General features: G+C 36.6%; 1 protein-coding gene across 6 annotated transcripts in view; it reads right to left on the bottom strand.

Annotated features, from left to right (window-relative positions):
* Positions 1–22448, bottom strand: part of PTPRZ1 (protein tyrosine phosphatase receptor type Z1) — a gene marked incomplete at both ends in the record, with an annotated part of 150402 nt that overhangs the window by 86068 nt on the left and 41886 nt on the right. For all 6 annotated transcript variants that reach the window (XM_084229192.1, XM_084229193.1, XM_084229194.1 and 3 more), the window contains one exon: positions 17435–17500. In XM_084229192.1, the coding sequence (XP_084085318.1) occupies positions 17435–17500 (66 nt within the window). The remainder of the gene's footprint in view (positions 1–17434; positions 17501–22448) is intronic.

Genomic DNA, 22448 nt, shown 5'->3' with positions numbered 1-22448 from the left:
ATGATCAAAGGACTCATGTTCTACTGAGAACCCAAGACATATCAACTACAATTATAATACAATCTGTCAAGTATAAAAGCAGTAATATGCATGGAATGTTCCAGGGACTCAAGGGAGTTGTATCTAACCCAGATGGGATAAGAGACAAAGAAGACTTCCTTAATGTCATGATGCCTGAAATACATCTTACATGATGGGAATATTAGCAAGTTACAGGTGGAAAGGAAGCAGAGCTGAAGCTATTCAGCAAGAGAAAATATCAATAGTATTGATCTGAGCACAGAAAAGAGAAAGAAAGGCAATTTGGGAAGAAGAGCAGGACATTCCATTTGCTGATAATGTAAGACCCAAGTGAGAGGGGGAGAGGAAGTGGGGCAAAGGGAGCAGATTTTGAATGCCAGGAAAAGGAGTTTGAATTTCTACTGGTAGGTTGTTGATGGAATTTAAGTTGCAAGTACCGTAGACCTCCTGCTAGGATCTTCTATAAAACACTCTTAACAATAGGCTGTTCTGCCTAAGATTAAATATCTCAGATGTTGGGGGGTTCTCTATTTCCCCCTGCACAACTTACTGCAATTTTGGGTTTTTCAATGCTAGAAAGTTATTTTTTTAAAGATTTATTTATTTTTATACAAGAACCAGGGTACAGGCCAGATGCGTGGAAGGGTAAGAGGATTCACTGAAGACAGCGGGGAACAGAACAGGCAGACTGAAGAAATACACTGCCGAGGGGAGCAGCAGGTGAGACAGGAGAGGTCTGCTTTGTCATGTGGGAGTCTTGCTGGCCAGCCGGGATCGAACCCGCGCTGCAGAGGCTGCAGACAGCTTCAAAGTGTGGCACTCAACCGCCTGCGCCACCAAGGGAGGCCCAGAAAGTCATTTCTTGTATGAAAAAAAGTTGCTCTCCAAGAGCAACTTCTCTCTAAATTGTAACTACTTGAGGATCATACAAAATGTTTAGTTATTTTTCCATATGATAGTCCTGAAACATGCAAACACCATAATCGCCTGACCTTATCTTTTTCATGATGGAGTCACAATCGTACCATTTACGTCAAGACTCTTTACCAACCAGACAGCCTTCTTCAAAATACTCTCCAACTTGGGTATAGTCTTTGAAAGTTTGGCATCTAGGGCAGGACACAGAATTCATTAAAGAACAAAATATGGGAATCTAGATGAGTGTTCTAAGGCATAAAAGATAACTGAGACTTTATTATAATACTAACCACAGCAGTGATTTATATTTGCATGTTGATTTCTTTGGGAAATAGCCTGGTTTGTAATGTTGAATGCGTGGATTCTGAAGTCAGACTGATTTCCTGGGTGAAAATCCCATCCACATTACTTATCAGCTGGCCAATCATGGTAAGTCTCCTTACCATTCTGTTCCTCAGTATCATAACCTATATGCATGGATCATAGCACCATGAACCATAGCGGGTGAGTAGGAGGTTTAAATGAGCTAATACTAGGAAAATCATTAGCTCAGTGTTTGACACAAAATAAGGGCATTGTACTTTCTCCATTTCACCACAACCCTCCCTTACTCATCCTCAAACACACCATACTTTTCTTGTCTTTGCACGCGTCATCCCCTGCCTAAAACACATCACTCACTCTTTACCGACTAGTTTCTTGTTTCTCATATCTCAGTTGCAAAGTCTCCTCTTTAAAAGATACATCCCATACTGCTAAACTATTATCTCTCAAATCATTGTGTTTATCCTTTTTATAATACTTCTCACACTTTGCAATTATGATGCTTTATCATCTTGTTTCTCTCTGTCATAGAATGTAAGCTGAATCCGAGCAGATAACTTATCTATTCTGTCAATTGTTCTATCTACAGAGACTAGGATTGAATGAATAAATTGATGACATAATTGGAAACAAGTTGATGATATAATCATAATAAACTCATAATAATTATTATTAGCATTAATGATTTTTCATAGTTCTTATGAGTGCTCTCTGAAGCAGGCAGATAAATGAATTCACATTTCAAAATAACTCACTTGTATAGCAAAACACATTTCACAAATGTGAGAGGAAATATAGTTATGAAATGAATCTATCCATTAAAACCACAAACATTTCTAAGCTCCTAAAGAGAATTCAATTCAATGCAACATGGAAATATTTCATGTACCTCAGTTTGTCATATTAGGAAATTTCTGTATATGTTCTAAAAGGAAACACTTATCTAAAGCCGAGAAAGATAATGTTACCACAACGAATATATTTAACTTAGCCTATATTTGGTTTCACAAAACTCTTCCAATAGAGGCTAAATAACAGAATCTTCAATGTTACACAACAAATTCTCACTGCAACATCCTGTTTTCATTTATTTTAGTTAGAATCCCTGACACAATTAACAAAAGGGACACTCACATTAGGTTATATATTTCTGAGGCCCTTGTATTGTTTTCTAATGCAAATGATTTCCACAGAAAACTCATCACACTCAATATAGAATTCCCAATTTGATTTTCTCTTTTTTTCCAATTAAAATTAGAGGGCAATTCAAGCGTAAAAAGTAGTGTAATCGAATTTCTGCTTTGCTAGGCACATATTTGTGGGCTCTATAGAATCTTTTTGTTTTCTATTAAGCAATGACAACTTGCATGTATTCTTAAAGTGAAAGGGCAACACATATGACTTCACAATAAAATAGTAAAAGGCTCCACTTTAACCTTCACCACCTCTACTCCTCCTTGTAAAGGAAAGAGCTGTAAACTGGTCATTGTCCAACCTCTGGCAACAATTTTAAACTTACTGGTTTAAATATAGAATAATGACTGGTCTCTCTTGAATTGTTTGTGAAGATGGTGCCTCTGAGTCGGAGCCTCGTTTCCTTTCTTGGCCTCAGACACCCATGAAGGGTACCCTCCTACCCAATGCCTTTCTCACCAATACCTTGTTCTGATGTCCCACTCCAAGCTGCTTTCAATGTGGACATCCACTTCACTGTACATGGACAAATACCCTCTATGCATAGCCAGTCACTCCAGCTAAGTACCCCTTGATGTTCTGGCAGGTTCCACAGCTCACAGTAGTTAGCCCTCCTACGTGAATGTTCTCCTGTACATCAGGGCTCTGGCTACCTGAACAAGGACCCCCAGGAATGCCTGCTTGGCTTCACTTAACAGCTGATAATCTGCCCTGGTCAGTTCTCTTTCGTGGGGAGCTCTTTTCATCATGCGTGAAAGCTCTTTTCATCACATCTGCATTCTGGTATCTGACTCTTGGTCACAGTTGTTTCACTCCACTGGCAGAAACATTTATTTTGCATGACCCCTCCTTAAAGGCTTTAAAACTGAAATGTTCAGGAAACAGTGAAATAGAAATGAAAGCTCCCCATTTCTTTATCTCTGCAATTATATTTGCATATAGTACACATACACATATTCTTTGTTCTTATTTTTCTACATAAATGGGATCATGTTATATACATTGATATGACTTGCTTGTTGTGTCTTGGAGATTATGTCATATGTCACAGCATATGTGATTGCACCCCATTTTTAAAAATACCTGCATGAAATTTCAGAACATGGATACACTAAAACTTATTTTACACACACACACACACACACACACTCACACACACACACAGAGTATATCTCTGTTCCTATTCCTTTTAACAACCAAAGCTTCAATTAACATCTTTGTACCTCTATATTTTTAAACTCACTACAGAAATCCTAATACATTAAATAGCTCAAAAATTTTAAGGAAACTATAGTGAATAATAACTTCTTTGATTTACGACTTCTTGAAAGGTGCTAGAGCATGAAATAACAAGCAAAATGTCCCACTTTTCTGATGAAATGAGAATGAAAAATTCTTTTATCTGGTATGATTTGAAAAGCAAAAAAAAAACCTCACTGTCCAAATGATCTTCCTTATAAACTGACACAGTGCCTGCAATTCTCTTCAAATTCTTCTCTTAAGGATTCAACCTCCAAACATAGCTGGGCAGGGAGGGGGGTTTTGAACATCTCACCTGAGGGGGATCCTATGAGTTCTATCCTACAAGGTTCTATTACTGGATGACAGTGACGATCATCAGATCAATAAAATGTTATTTGGGGAGAAGTAGAGAGATGAAGTTGTTAAAGACAGAGTTGGGTACCATTAGACTTTAGATGAGAGCTTGGTAAATGGAAGGGCTGACTTCTAGCAAATGCATGATTATGAGGCCTGCCTGGGGGTAGTTATTGTTGATAGAAAAAGACTGCTCCTGAGGGAGAGGTTGGAGTTGTGTGGGTGGCACCAGGGGTGGGGGGAGCTTCTGTGGAAGAGTGGTGCCCAAGGAGGAGTTTCAGGGACTCATTAAAGTACATTATCCTCATGGTTTCTCTTAGGGAATGGAGAACAACGCTGAGTTAGAAAATTGAGAGAAGGAAATTCTATGAGGATTATACCTGGTGGGGTGGGGGGGGAGCAAATATTGTTTAAAAATGAACAATGATGTAAAAAATAAATAATTAAAATAAATAAAATTAAAAATATATATAATGGTTAAAAAAAAAGAAAATTGAAGTGGCACCAAAAATTGCATTTTGCTTTCATTGGTTAACCATACTAGCTTATTTTTGATTTTTTTAAAAATATTTTAACAACTTTATCATGTAGACATAGGAAATGAAGAAATGAAAAAATATAACTGATTAGCTGTGGATAAAATATAATTACAATTTAGGACTATTTGGCAATGTTACCTAAATGAAGACCTCACATTACCAGTTTTGTTAGTGCAGGCATAAGTGCTGCTCAGAAATATTAGGGCGGTGTCAATGTCAATATAACACAAAAGAATTGTGTTGTCATATTTAATGTGTTGTGATATAAGCCTGTTGAGGTTTGAAGGTAATACAAGACTTTTAATTAAGTGAAATTACATCCTTGGAAGGCAATTTTGTTAACTTAAATATGTTTAAGACAGAGACATCTCCACTGCTTAAAAATAGTTTCACTTAAATTTTATCCCTCATTTCTACAAGGAAAATTGTACAGAAAAACAGCAATCATAAATTATATCATCTTGCCAAATCCAGCACCCTTTAAGAATACAATAACCAAGGACTGGTCACTTGTAGAACACAAATAAAAGGATTACTTTGCCTTGAATTCCATCAACTGATAAAAAGGGGGGAATCAGTAAAGTAATAAAGTTCCTTAACAAAGTTACAGGCAGGTAAGAGGCTACAAAGAAACTGATTTAAGTGTCAAATTATATTATATAGATATATATTGAGGCAGACACACAGAAACTGGGATTAGCAGAGCTGGACATCTGAAAAATGGAATGAGGTTTCAGTAGATTAGACTAGACTCTTCAACATAAAGTAGGGGGAGCCTGTGCTGTCGGTAGGCTGGTTACAAGCTCTTCAGAAAGTAGAACTCACACTTCCTTTCCTAAACTCCCAGTCCCACCCCCAGAGGGACAATGCCAGGGTGTGTTCTGAGTGCTAAAAAGTAATAATGGATGGGCCTGGCTGTGCGGATGTTGAAGGCTCACACTGCAGGTTGAAGGTATCTGAACCTTTAAAGAAACACCCTCTGCCCTCGGAGGCGCTCCTGGTTTCTGATCTGGTCTTCTATTTCCCAGAGGTGATTTGAGATGTAAAGAAAGACTTGGTGTTTCAAATTCTCAGAGATCCTAAGGGTTTGATAAGGAAAACACTAAGTTTTCTTATTAGCATTTTGGGGCTCATTTGTCTTCAGGAACTTGAGTCCTATAGAATCGTTACTCACAGTTAGACCCCATTTTATTCTGTATTGAGCAAGTATTGAGACCTAGAAAAGTGCAGGTGGTTTTTCAGAGTTAGTCATTTTGCCAATCTCTCTCTACCAAGGAGATACTCTTAATCTTGGGGGCAAGATATTCATTTCTAAAGGAGACTGTGGAACCTCTCCTCTACCTTGTTCTGTACAGGTTCTTTTCTAAAAAAATCTATCTAGAGTCATAGAAACGGATTTTAGGATCTGTATAGGAGACTAAGAACTCACATGCTCCATAGGCTCTTAGGAGGGAAGCTTTGAATTCCTGCTCAGACTTACATGCTTCCTTATCATGTCCTTTGGGGGCACAGGCATTTGAGTTCAGAAGGGAGTCCCACTAGAACTATTATGTCTGGGGCCATCACTACATACAGTAGCATCGGGGGCTGGGGACATGGGGAAAGTTAAGATCCTCAATATTACTGAACAGTGGCACCCGTGAGCTGAACAGTTTCTTAGAGATTTGTAAGTAATCACTAGGTCTTTTTTCCCATTTCTTTGGTTTGAAGATAAATTCTTATTTCAATTTTAGGACAATTTAGTCACTATTTCCTACTCCCAATTGGAGCTGAGTGCAAATGTTCCTCAGGTTTCTCTGTCACTAGCGACCTAAAGTCCTGGCTGCATTTAATAGGACACATGTGGTGGATAGAATGCAGAGGGAATGAAACTTTTAATGAGTAAACTTTTAATGAGATGTCACAATTAGGCCACAGGGTCAAATTCTCTTCTGAAGATACTTGACTATATTTAGTGATAAGGTTTGCCCAAAAGGACAAGGGGCTTCTTACAAACTTTTGAGAAAATAATCCTGTTGCTATGTTTAACATTCTTTCTAGGGTCCTAGGTTGCCTTTAATCTACAAAAATATCCCATGGATGATAAGGGAGAGAGAACTTCTCTGCATTAGACATAGATTGATGTGTTATGCTTGGCACACTATCTCCAAGGTGTGGGTGAAGGGAGGTGCAGGATATGAAGGAGGAGTAGACATGGCTGGTTACAGATATTAATGAGAATAAGGATGTGTTAAGTAGTTTTTTAGGAGTTCCCAACATTGACTAAGTCATCACGAGTCATGGTTTAACTGGGAGTTTTCATAAAGCTTGGAGGTAAACTGAATCCTCCTAAGCTAAGGGAGAAAATGAAATTGAAGAAAATTTTTAAAAAAGATTTAAACATATTTTTTACTTTTAACATTATCAAAAAATAACATTTACTAAAATAAGACAATGACCTAGCATTAGAAATCTAGAGTTGTTTATTTACTAGTAGTAATGGCTTTTACCCCCATAATTTTAGAATATCACCAGAGGATAATAGACTTAAATGACTGTACTCAACATTCAAGAATGGGATGGCATCTTTATATGCATAAAGATCAGTGTGAGTCACTGTGAGTCATTTACTTTACCTGAAGATGTTTGATTTGCACTATTTTAGAATGCTAGTTCCCATGAGAGGCATTTATCTTTTTTGGTTTTGGCTGCCGGATAGGAAATGCCCAATTAAAATGTATTGAATGAATGAATAAATGAATGAAGTTATTATCCAACAAGTCCAGGCTCTCGCATCCACAATAAGATTTTTTTTTTTTTTAATAGAGGCATGCTTTATTTGTTTGCTGGTTTGTTTGTTTGTTTGTTTGTTTGTTTTGTTTATACATGCACTGGGTACAGTCAGAAGCGCGGGAGGGTGAGAGGATTCACCAGAGCCAGAGCGGGGAGTAGAGCAGGCAGAAGGACCGAAGGACACTGCTGAGGGGAGCAGCGGGCGGCAGGAGAGGTCTGCGCGCCATGTGGGACCCTCCTCCGGTGGCCGGGGAGCAGCTGGGGATCGAACCGGCGCCGCAGAGGCCGCGTGCAGTTTCGCAACCCAGTGCTCAACCGCTGCACCACCGGGGAGGCCCCACAATAAGATTTTGAAACAAGTTCTGTGCAACAATAATGAGATCTGATTGATTTTTTTTTTGTTTCTATGAAAAACTACTAAATTTTTCAAATATATTTTCCAAGGTTAAGGACTAAATTCCAAGAAAACGGCAGCCCAATGATGGAAAATGTAATTTTCATGTGTAAGATAATTTGTTCTGTGGAGTTCACATCGGTGACTTGAAAATTGACAATTATGTAAGTTACTTAACTCCAAATAGAAAAGAATGAATAACAGCTTTTATTCAACAAAAGTCCAGAAATATTTCTAACCCATTTTAAAAGTTTTGAAGGTGGCAGTAAATTATATTACCAATAGTCAAAAGATTAGGTGCAAATGATTAACAATATAGTTTAGGAGTTTTAGAACACTGGCATTTGGAAACTTAAATAAGAATAAAGAATCTAGGAATTGATACTCTTGCTATCACAAGGATGCAGGCATTTTTAAAGCTCAGTCGGTCAAAAAAAATTACTTGAGAAGGGCTGTGAAAAAGAACGTTCCTGAGAAATTGCTAGATAAATCTGTCTAGAGTAATTCACAGTAAAGACAGTTTGCAGCCAAAATCACTAGTGAGGGATCCCCACTTAATCCACCCAAACCAAGAACTTCTCTATAAAGGTAAAGAGGCCCCCGTCTAAGTGAGCAAATTAATAGAAGTTTTGATAACAATTAATCAAAATATTATGTCATCTCTTTACTAATCCAGAAAGCAGTCTTGAAAATAACATTTAAATTTTATTACATGTTAAATAGAAACAATAATATTCTTTCGTGTCAATATGCCACAGTTAGAAGTACATTCACATGTGTAAATGTATTCATCCATATGTTTTCTCTTTTTAGCTCTATCATTCACTCATTCATTCCACAAATGAAGGCAATTACATGAGCCACTTAACTACAAATAGAAAAGACAATGTAAGGCAGAGATTGGCAATGTAAGCAGAAATTGGTCCAGATTCTGGATACCATGATATGAGAGGTTCTCTAGACAAAGGGGATAATCTAGACATTTGTTAGATATTAAATTTGCAGGCTCCACCTTGGATTTACTGAATCAGAAATTCTGGAAGTCAGATCTAGCAAACTTCGTCAGTAAGCCTTCTAATGTACACAAAAGTTTAGGAACCACTGATATAGACTACAAACTATATTTATTTAGTGTTCCCCTTATTCTTTACAAATTTTATTATGAAAAAAAGAGCAAAATGTAAAAGTTTAGGAACATCCTAGTAATTCCTTATTAAAACAGTATTGTAATTTCTTTTATCATTATTAAAATATGAAGTGCTTTCATAGAGCCACATAAAGTTATTTTTAGCTGATGTATGTTCATATACTATGAGCAAATACTTAACTGTGATAATTTGTTATGAATTTTAACATCATTAAATAGATAACAAATAATTTCTTAATAATCTAAAATATACCCTCTTCTTAAGGTACATGGATTTCACAAGTCTAGAAATCTATTCAAATGTAGTGTAAATATGGTGAAAAACTTGCACTTATCTACTTGGCAAAGTTTAATATTTATCTGGCCAACAACTGCTTGCTGTCTAATTACTTAACGTTAGGAAATTAGAAAGTGGTGTGATTATCTATTTAAGGCCAGATATTAATTAGGATCAAATAAATATAGCTCCTTAGATCTCTGTGGTATCTAATCTATATAAATGTCTTGCAGTGATAACTCATAAATGATTAAGCAAAGGCCAGATATATTAGAGAAATTTGCATCATATGACAGAACTTAATTTTCTACTCAATTTACTTAAAAAAATTTTAATGGTATACAAACACATCAATCAATAGGACTTGAATTTTAAGTCAAGCCTTCTTTCTTATGCTTAACCATGAGCAAGCAGTCACAATAAATGAAAGGATGATTATTATAATTTACCAAAACATGTATATTTGGGATAAGGGATCCTAATTAAAGTCATAGAAACTTCTCCCCAAGTCTATTCTGAAACCACATAAACATATCCTGGACTGCTTTCTTAATTATCTCCACTGAAATTAAAGATGCGATTATTCTAAAAGAGGAAACAATAGAGGCTCTTCTCTAAAGATGAATTGTTCTCCTTTCAAAAGAGAATGAATTTCTTCGTGTCAATAAAGACTCACTTAGAAAGTGCGGAACTGGATCTTTTGATCTACTGTCCATCAATCTTCAGAAAGAATTTGAGCTCCTGTGATGGGTAACTGTTCAGACCCACATTTTGAGGGGCTACCGAGGCTGGGGGTTACCTGCGTAATTGTCCTGACTTTTTAAAAAACTGTACTTTCTGGTAAATGATGTAGAAAATGTGCCTGGGCTGCCAGTGACTCAGACAATCCACTATGAGAAATTGATCTTTACTGAGCTGGGATAATGATCCCAGATTGTGAAATGAATGCAAAGTGAGAAGACTGCGCCTTCACAGAGAAGAAAATCAAGCTGTATGATGGTTTAAGGGCCCTCAGTGGAATTCTGGCTTGAAGGTGTCTGGGCAAAAAGCAAGTGTATAATGAGTTGGCCATATTCCTAAGAGAATATTCTTCATTTCCAAATGGATTGCAATTTATTACCTACTCTTTAAGGACATAGAGGATTAACACAATATTTCTGACTGTATTGATCTGTAAAGAAATCCACCTGCCTATGGGCAAGTCGAAATAGGCTCAGATACAGGTACCCACGGGTACACGACCATTAGACTATTTCAGAGTGTGGGACTATAAAGGTACAGAAGACTTTCCATGATGCAAACCAACTTGCTAATCACTAATAGAATAAACATTCACCTAAATAAATTTGTTACATCAAATACATGCTTAAGTTTCCTCCTCCCCAATTCAATTACAAAACAAATACCTGTTTCATGTGGACAGGCTAGAAGACAGGCAAAGAAGTGAGAAGAAAAGACACCCACAATTCCGCCTATTAAGAGGAACTGTTCTTAACTCACTACTTAGAAAGACACAACATGAAGCAAAAAGAGAATTATATCACACACAGAGGCTTTTGGAGCAGCATTTGTTATAACATCACAAAATTCAAATCCAAGCAGTTTTGTGACTTATGTTGTTATCCACATCACTGAACACAAGAATCGGATGTAACCCTATGGGTTCTTAGGACAGGTGCTGGGAACCAAGACTCAGTTTCAAGTCCTCTCATTTTATAACTATGGGCAAGTGGCTTCATCTCTGTATCTCCATCTGTAAAATGCAGACAGTATCTTGTCAGCCTGGTCCATTCATGACATAAACACTGGCTGGACACCTGCGTGAGCCATTCTCTAAGGCAGGAAAGAAGAATAAAACGTGAGACCTGCTATGTCCTTGAGTTATGCACAACAGAGAGGAGCAACAGACTCCTGTCTAGGAAAGTAAGGCTTGTACGCTGGCCTGGGGAAGGGAGAATCTGGAGGCTTTGCTTCTTGAATGAGGTACAGAGATTTGGCATCCGGGCAAAAAGGTGAAGAGCGATTTGAATCAGAGATACCTGCTTTTGAAACAACTGGTTTTACAGCAAGCAGAGGAAAGATGACTATGAGAGGTGAATGGGTGGGTTGTAACACTCTATACCACACCAGTCTATTTTTCTGTAGGTGATTGGTAGCAACTGAATGCATTTCAACAGGAAATAATATAATGCAATCTTTAGAACGATAACCATGTGCTAGATATAAATCTAGTGCAAAACACCACCTGAATATTATAGAAGATTTTAATACCTTCAATGAGTACTTTATAGCGACCAGGCTCCATTTTAAGTGCTTCCTATACACTGCCTCATTTCACCAGTGCTGAATCCTTTGATTCTTTTTACAGATGAGGAAACTGAAAAGATGTAGAACTTACAGAGCCCAGATCAGAAGCCGATAATTAGATAACCTGACCCCAGAGCATTTCCATCAAACTAGCAAAAGAATCCCTACTAAAACCCACTTCATTAGAATGCTGCCAGTTCCAGGATTTTTATCTCACTGTGATTCCCTGTGAAATGACTTGACAAAGTTGATTAGTCCTATTGCCTTGAAACCTTCTCCCACTTTCAGACTGTAAATTCTCCCCCTCCTAACACCCCAATTTGGTCTCTCCCAATTTGGACTTTACTAATTCCTCTTCCTTTAGCTAAAATGGTGATAGAAAATCATGCCCAATGTCCCTAAATAAAAATAAGTCAAAAATGAAAATTTAAGTCCATGCCAATCAAAATATGACATAAATTTTAATATCCAGAACGTTGCACAGGCACAGTTAAATTAGAATGAATTCATGGGCCTTAAGAGATGTGTCTCGAAGTGTTCCCAAGAACAGCACAGAGCCTGGAACACAGTGATTTTCTCTCATCTACCACCGAGCACAGCTCCCTTTGCCTGGATCAGTCTTCACCAGGTTGGCTTACTAGCCCTTACTCATGCTTTATCTTTATCAATGGAAATTTCCTTACTTTGGGAAGTTTTCTCTGAACCCCTTAATCTCAGGAGGGGTTCACTGACTTATGTCGCCTCCACCTACCACTGGGGCCTTTGCCAACTCTATAACCAGCGTCGCCTGCTTGTGATTGTCCCCATGCTTCATTGTATCCATTCATGTTACACCAGCCAAATATTAGTTCATTAAAAGAATGAGCTCAAAACTTAAATTTTCTCTTTGTCAAAAAGTGTATAGTAACATTCAGCTAGGAGCAAGCCAGGAGAATGATAAGAAGAGGACTCCACATTTTAACACAAGTTAACTGAAACTAAAAATATTCTAAAGCAGATATTAAGGCCTGGTCGGCAGAAATGCAACTGATCTTCAAGAACAAACTTTTGGGGTTTTGGGAAAAAAAACTGTATGTTATTCATGAAAAAAGTGCCTCAAGCAGCTCTCCCTTGCTAGAGATGTTCATGGAATATGAAAGGACAGAACACACGGATGTTGCCACCCAGGGTAGCCATCCACAGTTCACAAATCACTGTGTTTGTCATATGCCAAGTCTTGGATTTGCTTTGACTTTGAACTTGGGTGGTTCTGCCATTGTTTTGATTTTTTAAGGAGCCAAGGGCTACAAAATACAGCCTTTCCTGTTCTCTATTTCATTAAGATTTATAGCTGCTTCCCACTTGCTCTACACTCACAAAGTAATATTTATGATATTAAATCCCTGTATGTTATAAGAAGGACTGGGGTTATTTTCTGAAATTACATTATTACTAATCATAATTCCTTTCCTGGCGTGGCAGACCTCTCCTGTCATTCCCGCTGCTCCCCTCAGCAGTGTATTTCGGTTGTCAGCCTGTTCTGCTCCTCGTTCTGTCTCTGGTGAATTCTCTCACCCTCCTGTGCCTCTGGCCTGTACCCCAGCTCTTGTATAAAATTAAATGCATCTTTGAAAAAAAATGTACCAGAATATTCTGTGATAAGAAGTTCCTTGCACAGTCTATAACAGTTTGGAGGCTAGAAAGCCAGAGGCAACCAAGGACCTCTAAGATCTAATATCTAAGTTCTAGCTCTGGCCTAGTCAAGAGATCTGTTACCTGAACAAAACATACTACATGGTTAAAATGGAGATTTGGTATTCAAGATAAAAAGCTAGCCATACAGATATACAGACACACATACATGCACACACACCCCAAATGTTCATTTTTATGACTCATTTTATTTTTAATGAGTCATTTACATATTTTTTATCATTTTGCTCCTAGAAAATCCTTGGTTTAAGGGGTCAGACTTAGCAAATAGGAAACTAAATAAATAAATCTTGTACTCAGCTTTTACTGATTCATAAAATAAGAAGGTAACATAGGTCAGTCAACTTTAAATAATTACAAAGGAATTTTACCTAACCTCTGAAAGCATTTAAGTGCATTTTGTGTAACAATACAATCTGTGGAATAATCATAGATTAGATGTAGCATTTTCTCTCCCTCTTACTGAAAGACAGATTTCATGAACCTGAGTCCTCCAGAATAAAGAACACAGAGAATGAGATAACAAAGGTCTAGAAAAGAGAAATAAAAAATAGAAAAAGGGAAAAAGAAAATAACACATCAAGACTAAAAATTCAGAAGTTTGAACACACCAAAAGAGAACCAACCAGATATTTTCATCCTGACAGGCCAATGGACCTTCCGATCCAGTGAAGATCTACTAAATGCTGTTGGTTGGGGTAGTTATGATTCTAGACTAGACCATCTATGCAATCTTAACTTTACTCATGAGGGACTATTCATTAGCATGTAGTTTCACTACAGATGAGTTTAGCAATGATTATGTGTGATGCTACTTTGCAGTCATATCTTCATTTTTTTCAACTCCAGTGATAGCTGCATATAGATACACTTTGAGTTTTAGATCACGGAACTGACTCTCTCTGCCTCTACAATGAGGCATACAAATCTTAGAATATAATAAGAATGTAAATAGTAGCTAAACTTTTAAAAATAAAAACAGATGATGGGAAATATCCTGCTGGAATATGCATTCAAGAAAACCATCTGCTCTCCACCTTCTTGTGAGACTATTAGCCACACCCAGACTTGTTCATTCTGCTTGGGTTCAAATGAAGACACTACCCAATAACAATTGCTTGGATTTGTAGTGCACTTGTTCAAAGAGATTCTCTACAAAAACAGGAAGCATTTATTTGAGCCATACACAATTAAGTAGGGCATTATGAAAACCTCTCTCTAGATAAGAAAATGAAAAGTTCAGAACAATTAAGCATCCTAGGCAGGATGTTAGTGATATCCAGACAGTCTACTGCACGTTCTCTGCTCCGCTTAGATGCCTGTCATGTCCTCTCATGTAACTCAGTCCAGCAGACACCAAATCTTGGTTCTTCTCCAACTACCTTTCCTTTAGTTGAAGCTAATTTAAGTAAGGTGAAAACCTTCTGTTTCAATATACCTGTTTCAAAAAGAAGCCCAATATAACCAATACACTGTAAGAGGTGAAAGGTCCCTGCCTCCTCTGGCTTCCCATTGTTCCATTCCTCAGGGGTAACCCCAAGACTGATGTGCACTTTTCCAGATCTTGCTTCTATGCCCATTTAATACACAATTTTTTTTATAGAAATGAGATAATTCTATACAGAGACTTCTGAAACTTGCCTTTTCATTCCTAAATTGAAAATGAGAAATGAATAATCTGCTTACTGGAAGAGTAATGAGTTAAAGGGGAACTATAATATGTTCAAAGACATTTTAGATTCTAGAAGAAAAGAACTCGGATGAACCATAAATCAGCTATTATCCTACATGGATTCAAACTTTTTTTCTGTGTTATATTTGACTCACTTTTTCCTCATTTAAGAGAAACAAAACACTAAACCTTAATAAATGCCTACCATCATGGTGCAGCGGTTGAGCGCTGGGCTGCGAGTCTGCCCGCAACCTCTGCAGCGCCGGTTCATTCCCGGCCGCCGGCGAGGGTCCCACAAAAAAAAAAAAAAAAAAAAAGCCTACCATCAAAATCACAGTAGACACAGCCTTACATTATGGCTCTTTCGCTTTCCACAAGTAGTACCTCTTAGTATAAACATCTTTTGAAATGCAAAATACTATTTTGGACAGTATATACTATTTAAAAAGCAGAATATATTCAGTATTTAAAGTGCCCCGCATCTTCAGGTGCTTGACCAAGTGTGAAATAGCGACTCCTGCGTGCCCTTTCCTACCTGTAACCAAGGCAACCTTCTAACTAAACCTTGAAAGATGTGTAGGTTTAAGAACATTTGAGAACATAACATCAATTTCTACTTGCTTTAATGTATGGTATAAAAGAAACTAAAGATTATATTTTAAAGTCCAGGAAACATAAACTACATCTTTCAATAGTAACACCTTCTAAGACTGGAGCAGTGAAAATATACCCATTCCTGATCATCGGCCTCATTGTTTGAGGTTGGTAAGGTCTAAGAACTCAAAGAGGAGGATTTTAACATCCCCTATGATAATCATGAGCCAGGTGTGCATGACATCCAAAAAACCAAACCAAACCAAACCAAACCCATGAGTTAATTTTTTCCATTGATTTATCTTTTTTTAGGTGTTTTTCATAGAAAATGTAAGGTTAAGAAGAAGAGTTTTCTGAAACCTTCAAATAAAATGAAGTTACTATGGAAAGAACTGGATTTTAATGCTGACATACCCAGATTTACAATTGACTCTTTCACCTCAAAGTGACAAACCAGACTTGTTCACCTTCTTTTAATAACTTTAAAAACGGGACTGTCGACTGTATTTATCAACCCTGTCATTTCTCAACATAATTATAGCCTATATCCTGAATAGAAAGTTGTTTTTAACCTATGCAAAAAACACAACTGAAAGAGTAATACCTTTTCCTTCCCTCCCACCCTCGGTTTCTCCACCCATCTGGAAGCCAGCAGGGATTTGTAGTGTTTCTTCACATTTTATAATTGTGTCATCTTTCATAAACAACCTTAGGTTAAGTGATTCTACTGCAATAATGTTTGACGTGCTGTGTAATATTTTTAAATGGCTATTGTAAAACAATGATGCTTATGCTTATCGTAAAGCATAACATATTACAGAAAGATGTTATGCTGTTCTTAGTAAATTATATTAATAGAATTCTATATGTCAAACAATCAAAGCACAAGTCCTGATATTGTAATTAATCTACTTTACATGAGAACACAATTTGTTCAAAATCAACTTATTTATTCCACTCACAAAATTAAATTTAAGAATCTCAAGACATTTACAAGTTTTATAAAGTTTATATATTTCCCCCAGGAGGGAATAAAAAACTTGGAAAGTGAAAACACAGCTAACTTTTAACTACTTGTATCATAAATAAAGATCATAAACTTTATACTGAATTATCCCACATTTTAAATGCTTGGCTTTGGTGTGATTTGTTTGGAAAAGATACGTTCACCTGAATTTAAGTTTTTATTTGCTTTCTTCATGATGCTTCAGAAATGCAGACAAAATAATCAATTCACACTCAGTTTGAACTGACGAGTTATAAAAAGTTTTCATTTAAAAATCTTTCTAGTCTTGTCCTGGAATTCTCAAGTATTCTAAGAAGAAATAACTTTTCAAATCCATGAAAAGCATCAATGTAAGTAGAGCAATCCATTCTTTAAAACTCTGGGAAACTTCCATCCTAGGCCCAAATCTACACTTAGCCTCTCACTTACTAAGTAAGTGAGACTTACTAATAAATCCCAGTAAATGAGACTTACTAATAAGTCTATCCCTTTGATGACTAGATGGTCCTCTAAAGTAACTAAAGCTAGTAGGCCTTAAATTAAAAGCAGGGTAATGCAACCTGATTATAAAGCAACAAACTGTGTTGTCTATGTGCAGGCCCGTCCATGAAGTGTGGCCACTGTATCTGCAAATAGAACTGAATAAAAATAATCACTATGGTGGTCCCAACAACAACAGCAGTTAACATTAATTGAGAGCTCTATGTGCCAACTTCATTTGTCTCATTTAATCTTAGAACAATCCTTTGCAGAAACATCACCTTAACAGACAAAAAAAAAAAACAAACAAAAAAAAAACGGCGCTTCAGGTAGCTTACCTGTGCTTTCCAAACGGCTATCACCGCATGGACCTGAGATAAATTCTACCTCTCTACCCTCCCTCTCCCCCTCTGGTAGCCTCAATTTGTTTTCTTTTACAGATAAAAATAGATATATACCAATAAATTATCTGTTGAATTTTATTATATATAAAATGCTTACCTGCGTAGGACCAGCCAATCTCTTCAACAAGTTTTCTCTGCTGTCTATAGTATCCATAGGCCCAATCTATAAACAAGAAAAATCAATTGATGAATGTGTATTAAAATATATGTATTTAAGTAAGAAATACATAAGATCTCCAAATCATCTATCCCCAGAATTACACTCAATCATTCCTTCCATTACACCTCTGCAGTATCTCCTCTCAACCACAACCACCACCATTATAGATTTCATTACCCCTGTTCTCGTAGTTACTTCAAATTTTAGGGACACCCCTAAAAAATGCTGGAGTTCAGGGAGAGAATATTCTGGTAAAGCAGGAGCAATGGAACTGGAAGGGGCAGATTGTCCCATCTCCAATTGTCTAACTATTCCTTATTTCTAATATCTGAAATTCTATTGACTAGAGATATTTGGTGTTTACTACCAAGTTTTATCTGGCAGTGTTTCTAGGAGACCCAGAATTTATTATGTGTCATCAGTCCTTCATGTCAGATTACATTAATGTCATCAGTCCTTCATGTCAGATTACTCACATTAATATTCCATTTAGCTACATTGTGGGTAAAATAAATTACTTTGAGCTAGGCTTGGAACCTGATCAGTGTTGAAAGAACTGTTTCTGTAGAAAAAGTTTCATACAGCTAGTTTACAAATGAAATTGTGGAATATTACTTATTCATAAATTCAGGTTCTGTCACTATATTTTTCATTTGAATGCAAAGATTTAATTATACCATTCCATCCCATTCCACCCACAGAAAAGCATAGCCTATATCAATTTCTCCTTAGCTGGGAAACTCTATTTCTTCTAATTCGCACAACACAGTTGTTCTCTCTTTATTGACAGTTCCCAGTTGCAGAAATGCAAATATCTCAGAGACATTTCATAAATGATTTTCCTCTTTTCCAGATTACTACAACATGGCAATAAATAACTGCTATACTATTTTATTAAAATTGAAAAGCAGGCCAGTCACCAGAAATACATATTCTGAATTCATAGATTATTCAAAATCAAAACCTACCTGGGAGAATAATTTTCTACCATAAATACAGGTAAATATTCCATTAGACATGTAACACATGTCAGCACATATTTGCCTTTATAACAGTCTTAATGCAATATAACTTCTATATCATAGTCATACAATACACCCATTAATGTGCATAATTTAATGGCTTTTGATATATTCACAAAGCTATGCATTCATCACTACAAACAATTTTAGGATATTTTCATCTTCCTTTTTTTTTTTTTTTTTAAAAGATTTATTTATTTATTTATTTATTTATTTATTTATTTATTTATTTATTTATTTACACAAGCACTGGGTACAGTCAGAAGCGCGGGAGGGTGAGAGAATTCACCAGAGCCAGAGCAGGGAGCAGAACAGGCAGAAGGAGCGAAGTACACTGCTAAGGGGAGCAGCGGGCGGCAGGAGAGGTCTGCGTGCCATGTGGGACCCTCCTCCAGTGGCCGGGGAGCAGCAGGGGATCGAACCAGCCGCGGCAGCTTCGCAACCCGGCGCTCAACCGCTGCGCCACCGGGGAGGCCCTATTTTCATCTTCCTTTTGCTGTGACCTCCATCCCCAACTGTATAGTCCCTAGATCTCGCTAATCACTAATCTACTCTGTCTCTATAGAAGTGGATATTTTATATATTTCTTATAAACAGAATAACACAATCTAATGGCCTTTTGTGACACTTTAATGTAGCATAATTAAGCTTAGCATAATTAAAGCATCCATGTTGTAGCATGTATCTTCCCTACATTATTTCTTATTGCCAAACAATACTCTGTTGTATAGTGACCAGAATGGCCTTGAAGTTTCCCTCAGCTTGACTGACATTTACACAGTCTGACTATATGTCCTGACCTTTTTTTTTAAAATTTTTAAAAAAGATTTATTTATTTATTTATACAAGCACTGGGTACAGTCAGAAGCACGGGAGGGTGAGAGAATTCACCAGAGCCAGAGAGGAGAGCAGAACAGGCAGAGTGACGAAGTACACTGCTGAGGGGAGCAGCGGATGGCAGGAGAGGTCTGTGCGCCATGTGGGACCCTCGCCCAGGGGCCGGGGATCGAACCGGCGCTGCAGAGGCTGCAGGCAGCTTCGCAGCCCAGCGCTCAACCTCCTGTGCCACCAGGGAGGCCCTCTGACCTCCTTTTTTTTTTAGAGCATTTAGTTTAGAAAGCCTGTCATTGTAAATTATTTCTCTGCTGCTTCATAAAACTTGTAATAGTTCTACAACCAGAAAGGACCCAGAACCATCTCTGAAATAAAACCATGGAATAAAATAGCACCCCAACCTTCCAGGATGTGTGGGATGGTAGGAGGGTAACTTTGGTGGTGGTCGTGGCAGGGAGCTCCCTCTAAGCTATAAAAAATGCCTTCTGTCATAAAGATATGAGTTTATTTTTCCTTTGGACAAAGCCAGTTAGTAAACACACATGGCCTATGACCTCTCCTTAACATCTTGAGATACTTTTTCCACTGGGATTCAGCCCAACCTTTAAAAAAATTCTTTCCTCCTGCTTCCTCTTTGGAGTTGAGTTCAGACTTAGTTCTGCCTTCTCTCTTCATTGAAATAGCCTTGAATAAAGTTTTCTTTGCTTGTTTAATGTGGTCTGGTCAATTCTTGTTTTGAAAATTGATACACTACATTTTATTTATCTATTCATCAACTGATGGACACTTGGGACTTGGGTTGTTTTCTCTTTTTTGGTTATTCTGAATAATGCTGATATTAATATTCATGCATATATTTGTTTTCTCCATCAATATCAAATATTTCTAATAATCCTAAGCTATTGGTTACTCTACTAACTAAAATATATTCATGCATATATTTGTTTTCTCCATCAATATCAAATATTCCTAATAATCCTAAGCTATTGGTTACTCTACTAACTCTACTAAGGCACTTTACCTTAGCAGGAGCCCCTATAGCATGTATGTCTTCAAGAAAACCAAAACAAAACCTATAAATTATAGTGACCCAGCCAATACTTGGCCAAAATGAGCACCCTGATATTTTTGTTCATGTTGTTTAAAAAACTTTAGCAAAAATATGTTAACTTTATTTCTCTTACTTTGTGGTTATCAAAACTTTGATTTTGATTTCCATTGAGTAAAAGGAAAAACAAGTGTGTGTGTGTATATATATATATATATATATATATATATATATCACACAGACACACATATATATAAGAATATTTAAAATCACACACATACATTTGTCCATATGAATTTCTCAGGGTAAGTACAAGACAGACAGACTTAAACAGAAACGTTTAAGGTTACCCGAAATAATATAAACCAAATTTATCTCAATTTTGGTAGCAGGTCAAAAAAGTTGCTTCATGAGAAAAACTTTTCAAGACAAATTTAAGAGTAGTCTTTAAAAAAATATTAACTATCGTATATTTTCTGTCAGGGCATCACGCGTACAATTCATTCCTAAAATGTATTTTTAAATTTTATTATCAAAAAATACACAAAAACAGGCCTGGCAAATAGTTTTAAATTGAAAGAAACAAAATAAAAAGACTGAAGAGACCAAAATCCACAAATCAAAAAACAATTCATTATTTCATTATTTTAATTGATTTTAAAAGTGTAAGCACTTTGATAGTTTCTATTTGATACAGGATTTACTGGTTCTTCAAGTACATAATGCAACAAAAAAGTGAACCTAGCTTCTTTTTTTCTTGTTCATTGGAGCTATCACATCTCATCTATCAGACCTCTAAGTAGAATTTTAAAAGTGGGGTACTCTCTCACGCCCAAGGACTATGTAATTAGCATATGAATGTGTAACGGATTGTTTGAAGTAACAATTAAGGGAACAATGCATAAAGGAACTGAAGAGAGCTACCAACACCTGGGAATCACTTATTGAAAAAAGCTTCTCTTAATGTAAGTAATTAAAAAACAAGGACAAATGCTTATTGTGTGGTGAGAAAGCCCAACAAGGAAAGCTAAAATCTGCTGATATTTTGCTGTCATCTTTTAGACTGAATCATTAAAACAAGAGCTTACTGTTTTATTCAATTCAATGGAATACTTGTTAAATGTAGGTTTCAGATGGTATTTGGTCTTCCAAAATCATCAAAATGAATTTATATGACAAAAATGTCTTACATTTTAAAAATATTTATATTTAAAACATACAAAGATGATAACATTTTCCCTTTGTTCATTACAAAGTTTAGCGAAACATTCCAATTGACGACCAGGTCAAATCAGGTGCAGGATTATTTAGTGCTCTTTTTTCTAAAAATATATTTATAAATATTTTTTGCATTATAAAAATGCCTCTGATTTTACCTTTGCCCTAAAGAAAGTCTCTTCTCCATATTGTTCAACAATTTATCACCTGCATTCTCCTATATAATCTTTTAACAGTGCTCTGAAAGTTTTTGAAGGGGCATTTTTTAAAAAATTGAAGCAACTTTGCATTATAACATCAAATAAGTGTCAGTAGTATATCACTGAAAATCAAAGTATGTATATGGCACTAAATTCACCTCTAAAAGCCCCAATCTACCCTCCACCATAGCAATTGTCCACTTTATGCCATTCACTCCCACACACATTTTAATGCTATAAAGTGACAAAAAGTATGACAGGGAAGAGAAAAAGTGTTGTCCTCAGAAGCAGAAACTTCAAGTAGAAAATAACCACAGATAGAAGCTTGAAGGTTAGGATTCTAAAACTAGATTTCTCCAAGTAGATTTTTCCAAGGTACATAATATTTGCATGTTTCTCATCTTTTTAAAAATCATTGGCAAACTTCATAGGAGGAAAAAAGGAACTCAATGGTAACAATTTGAAAGGAATAGAATTAGAGATGAATTTTTAAAGTTCTTGCATAAGACTGAGCAGGACAGAGTTGGAGAAAGGAGCAGAAATGATGCAGGCAGAGGAAGGGCATGAGCACCAAGTGTAGTTCATGCACCAAGGGTTTGAGATCCACGTGGCCTGATGTAGGATCTGCA

The sequence above is a fragment of the Talpa europaea genome (genome assembly GCF_964194135.1).
Source record: "Talpa europaea genome assembly, chromosome: 3".
In the NCBI taxonomy this organism is placed as follows: domain Eukaryota; kingdom Metazoa; phylum Chordata; class Mammalia; order Eulipotyphla; family Talpidae; genus Talpa; species Talpa europaea.
This window is presented reverse-complemented; position numbering and strand designations above follow the sequence as displayed.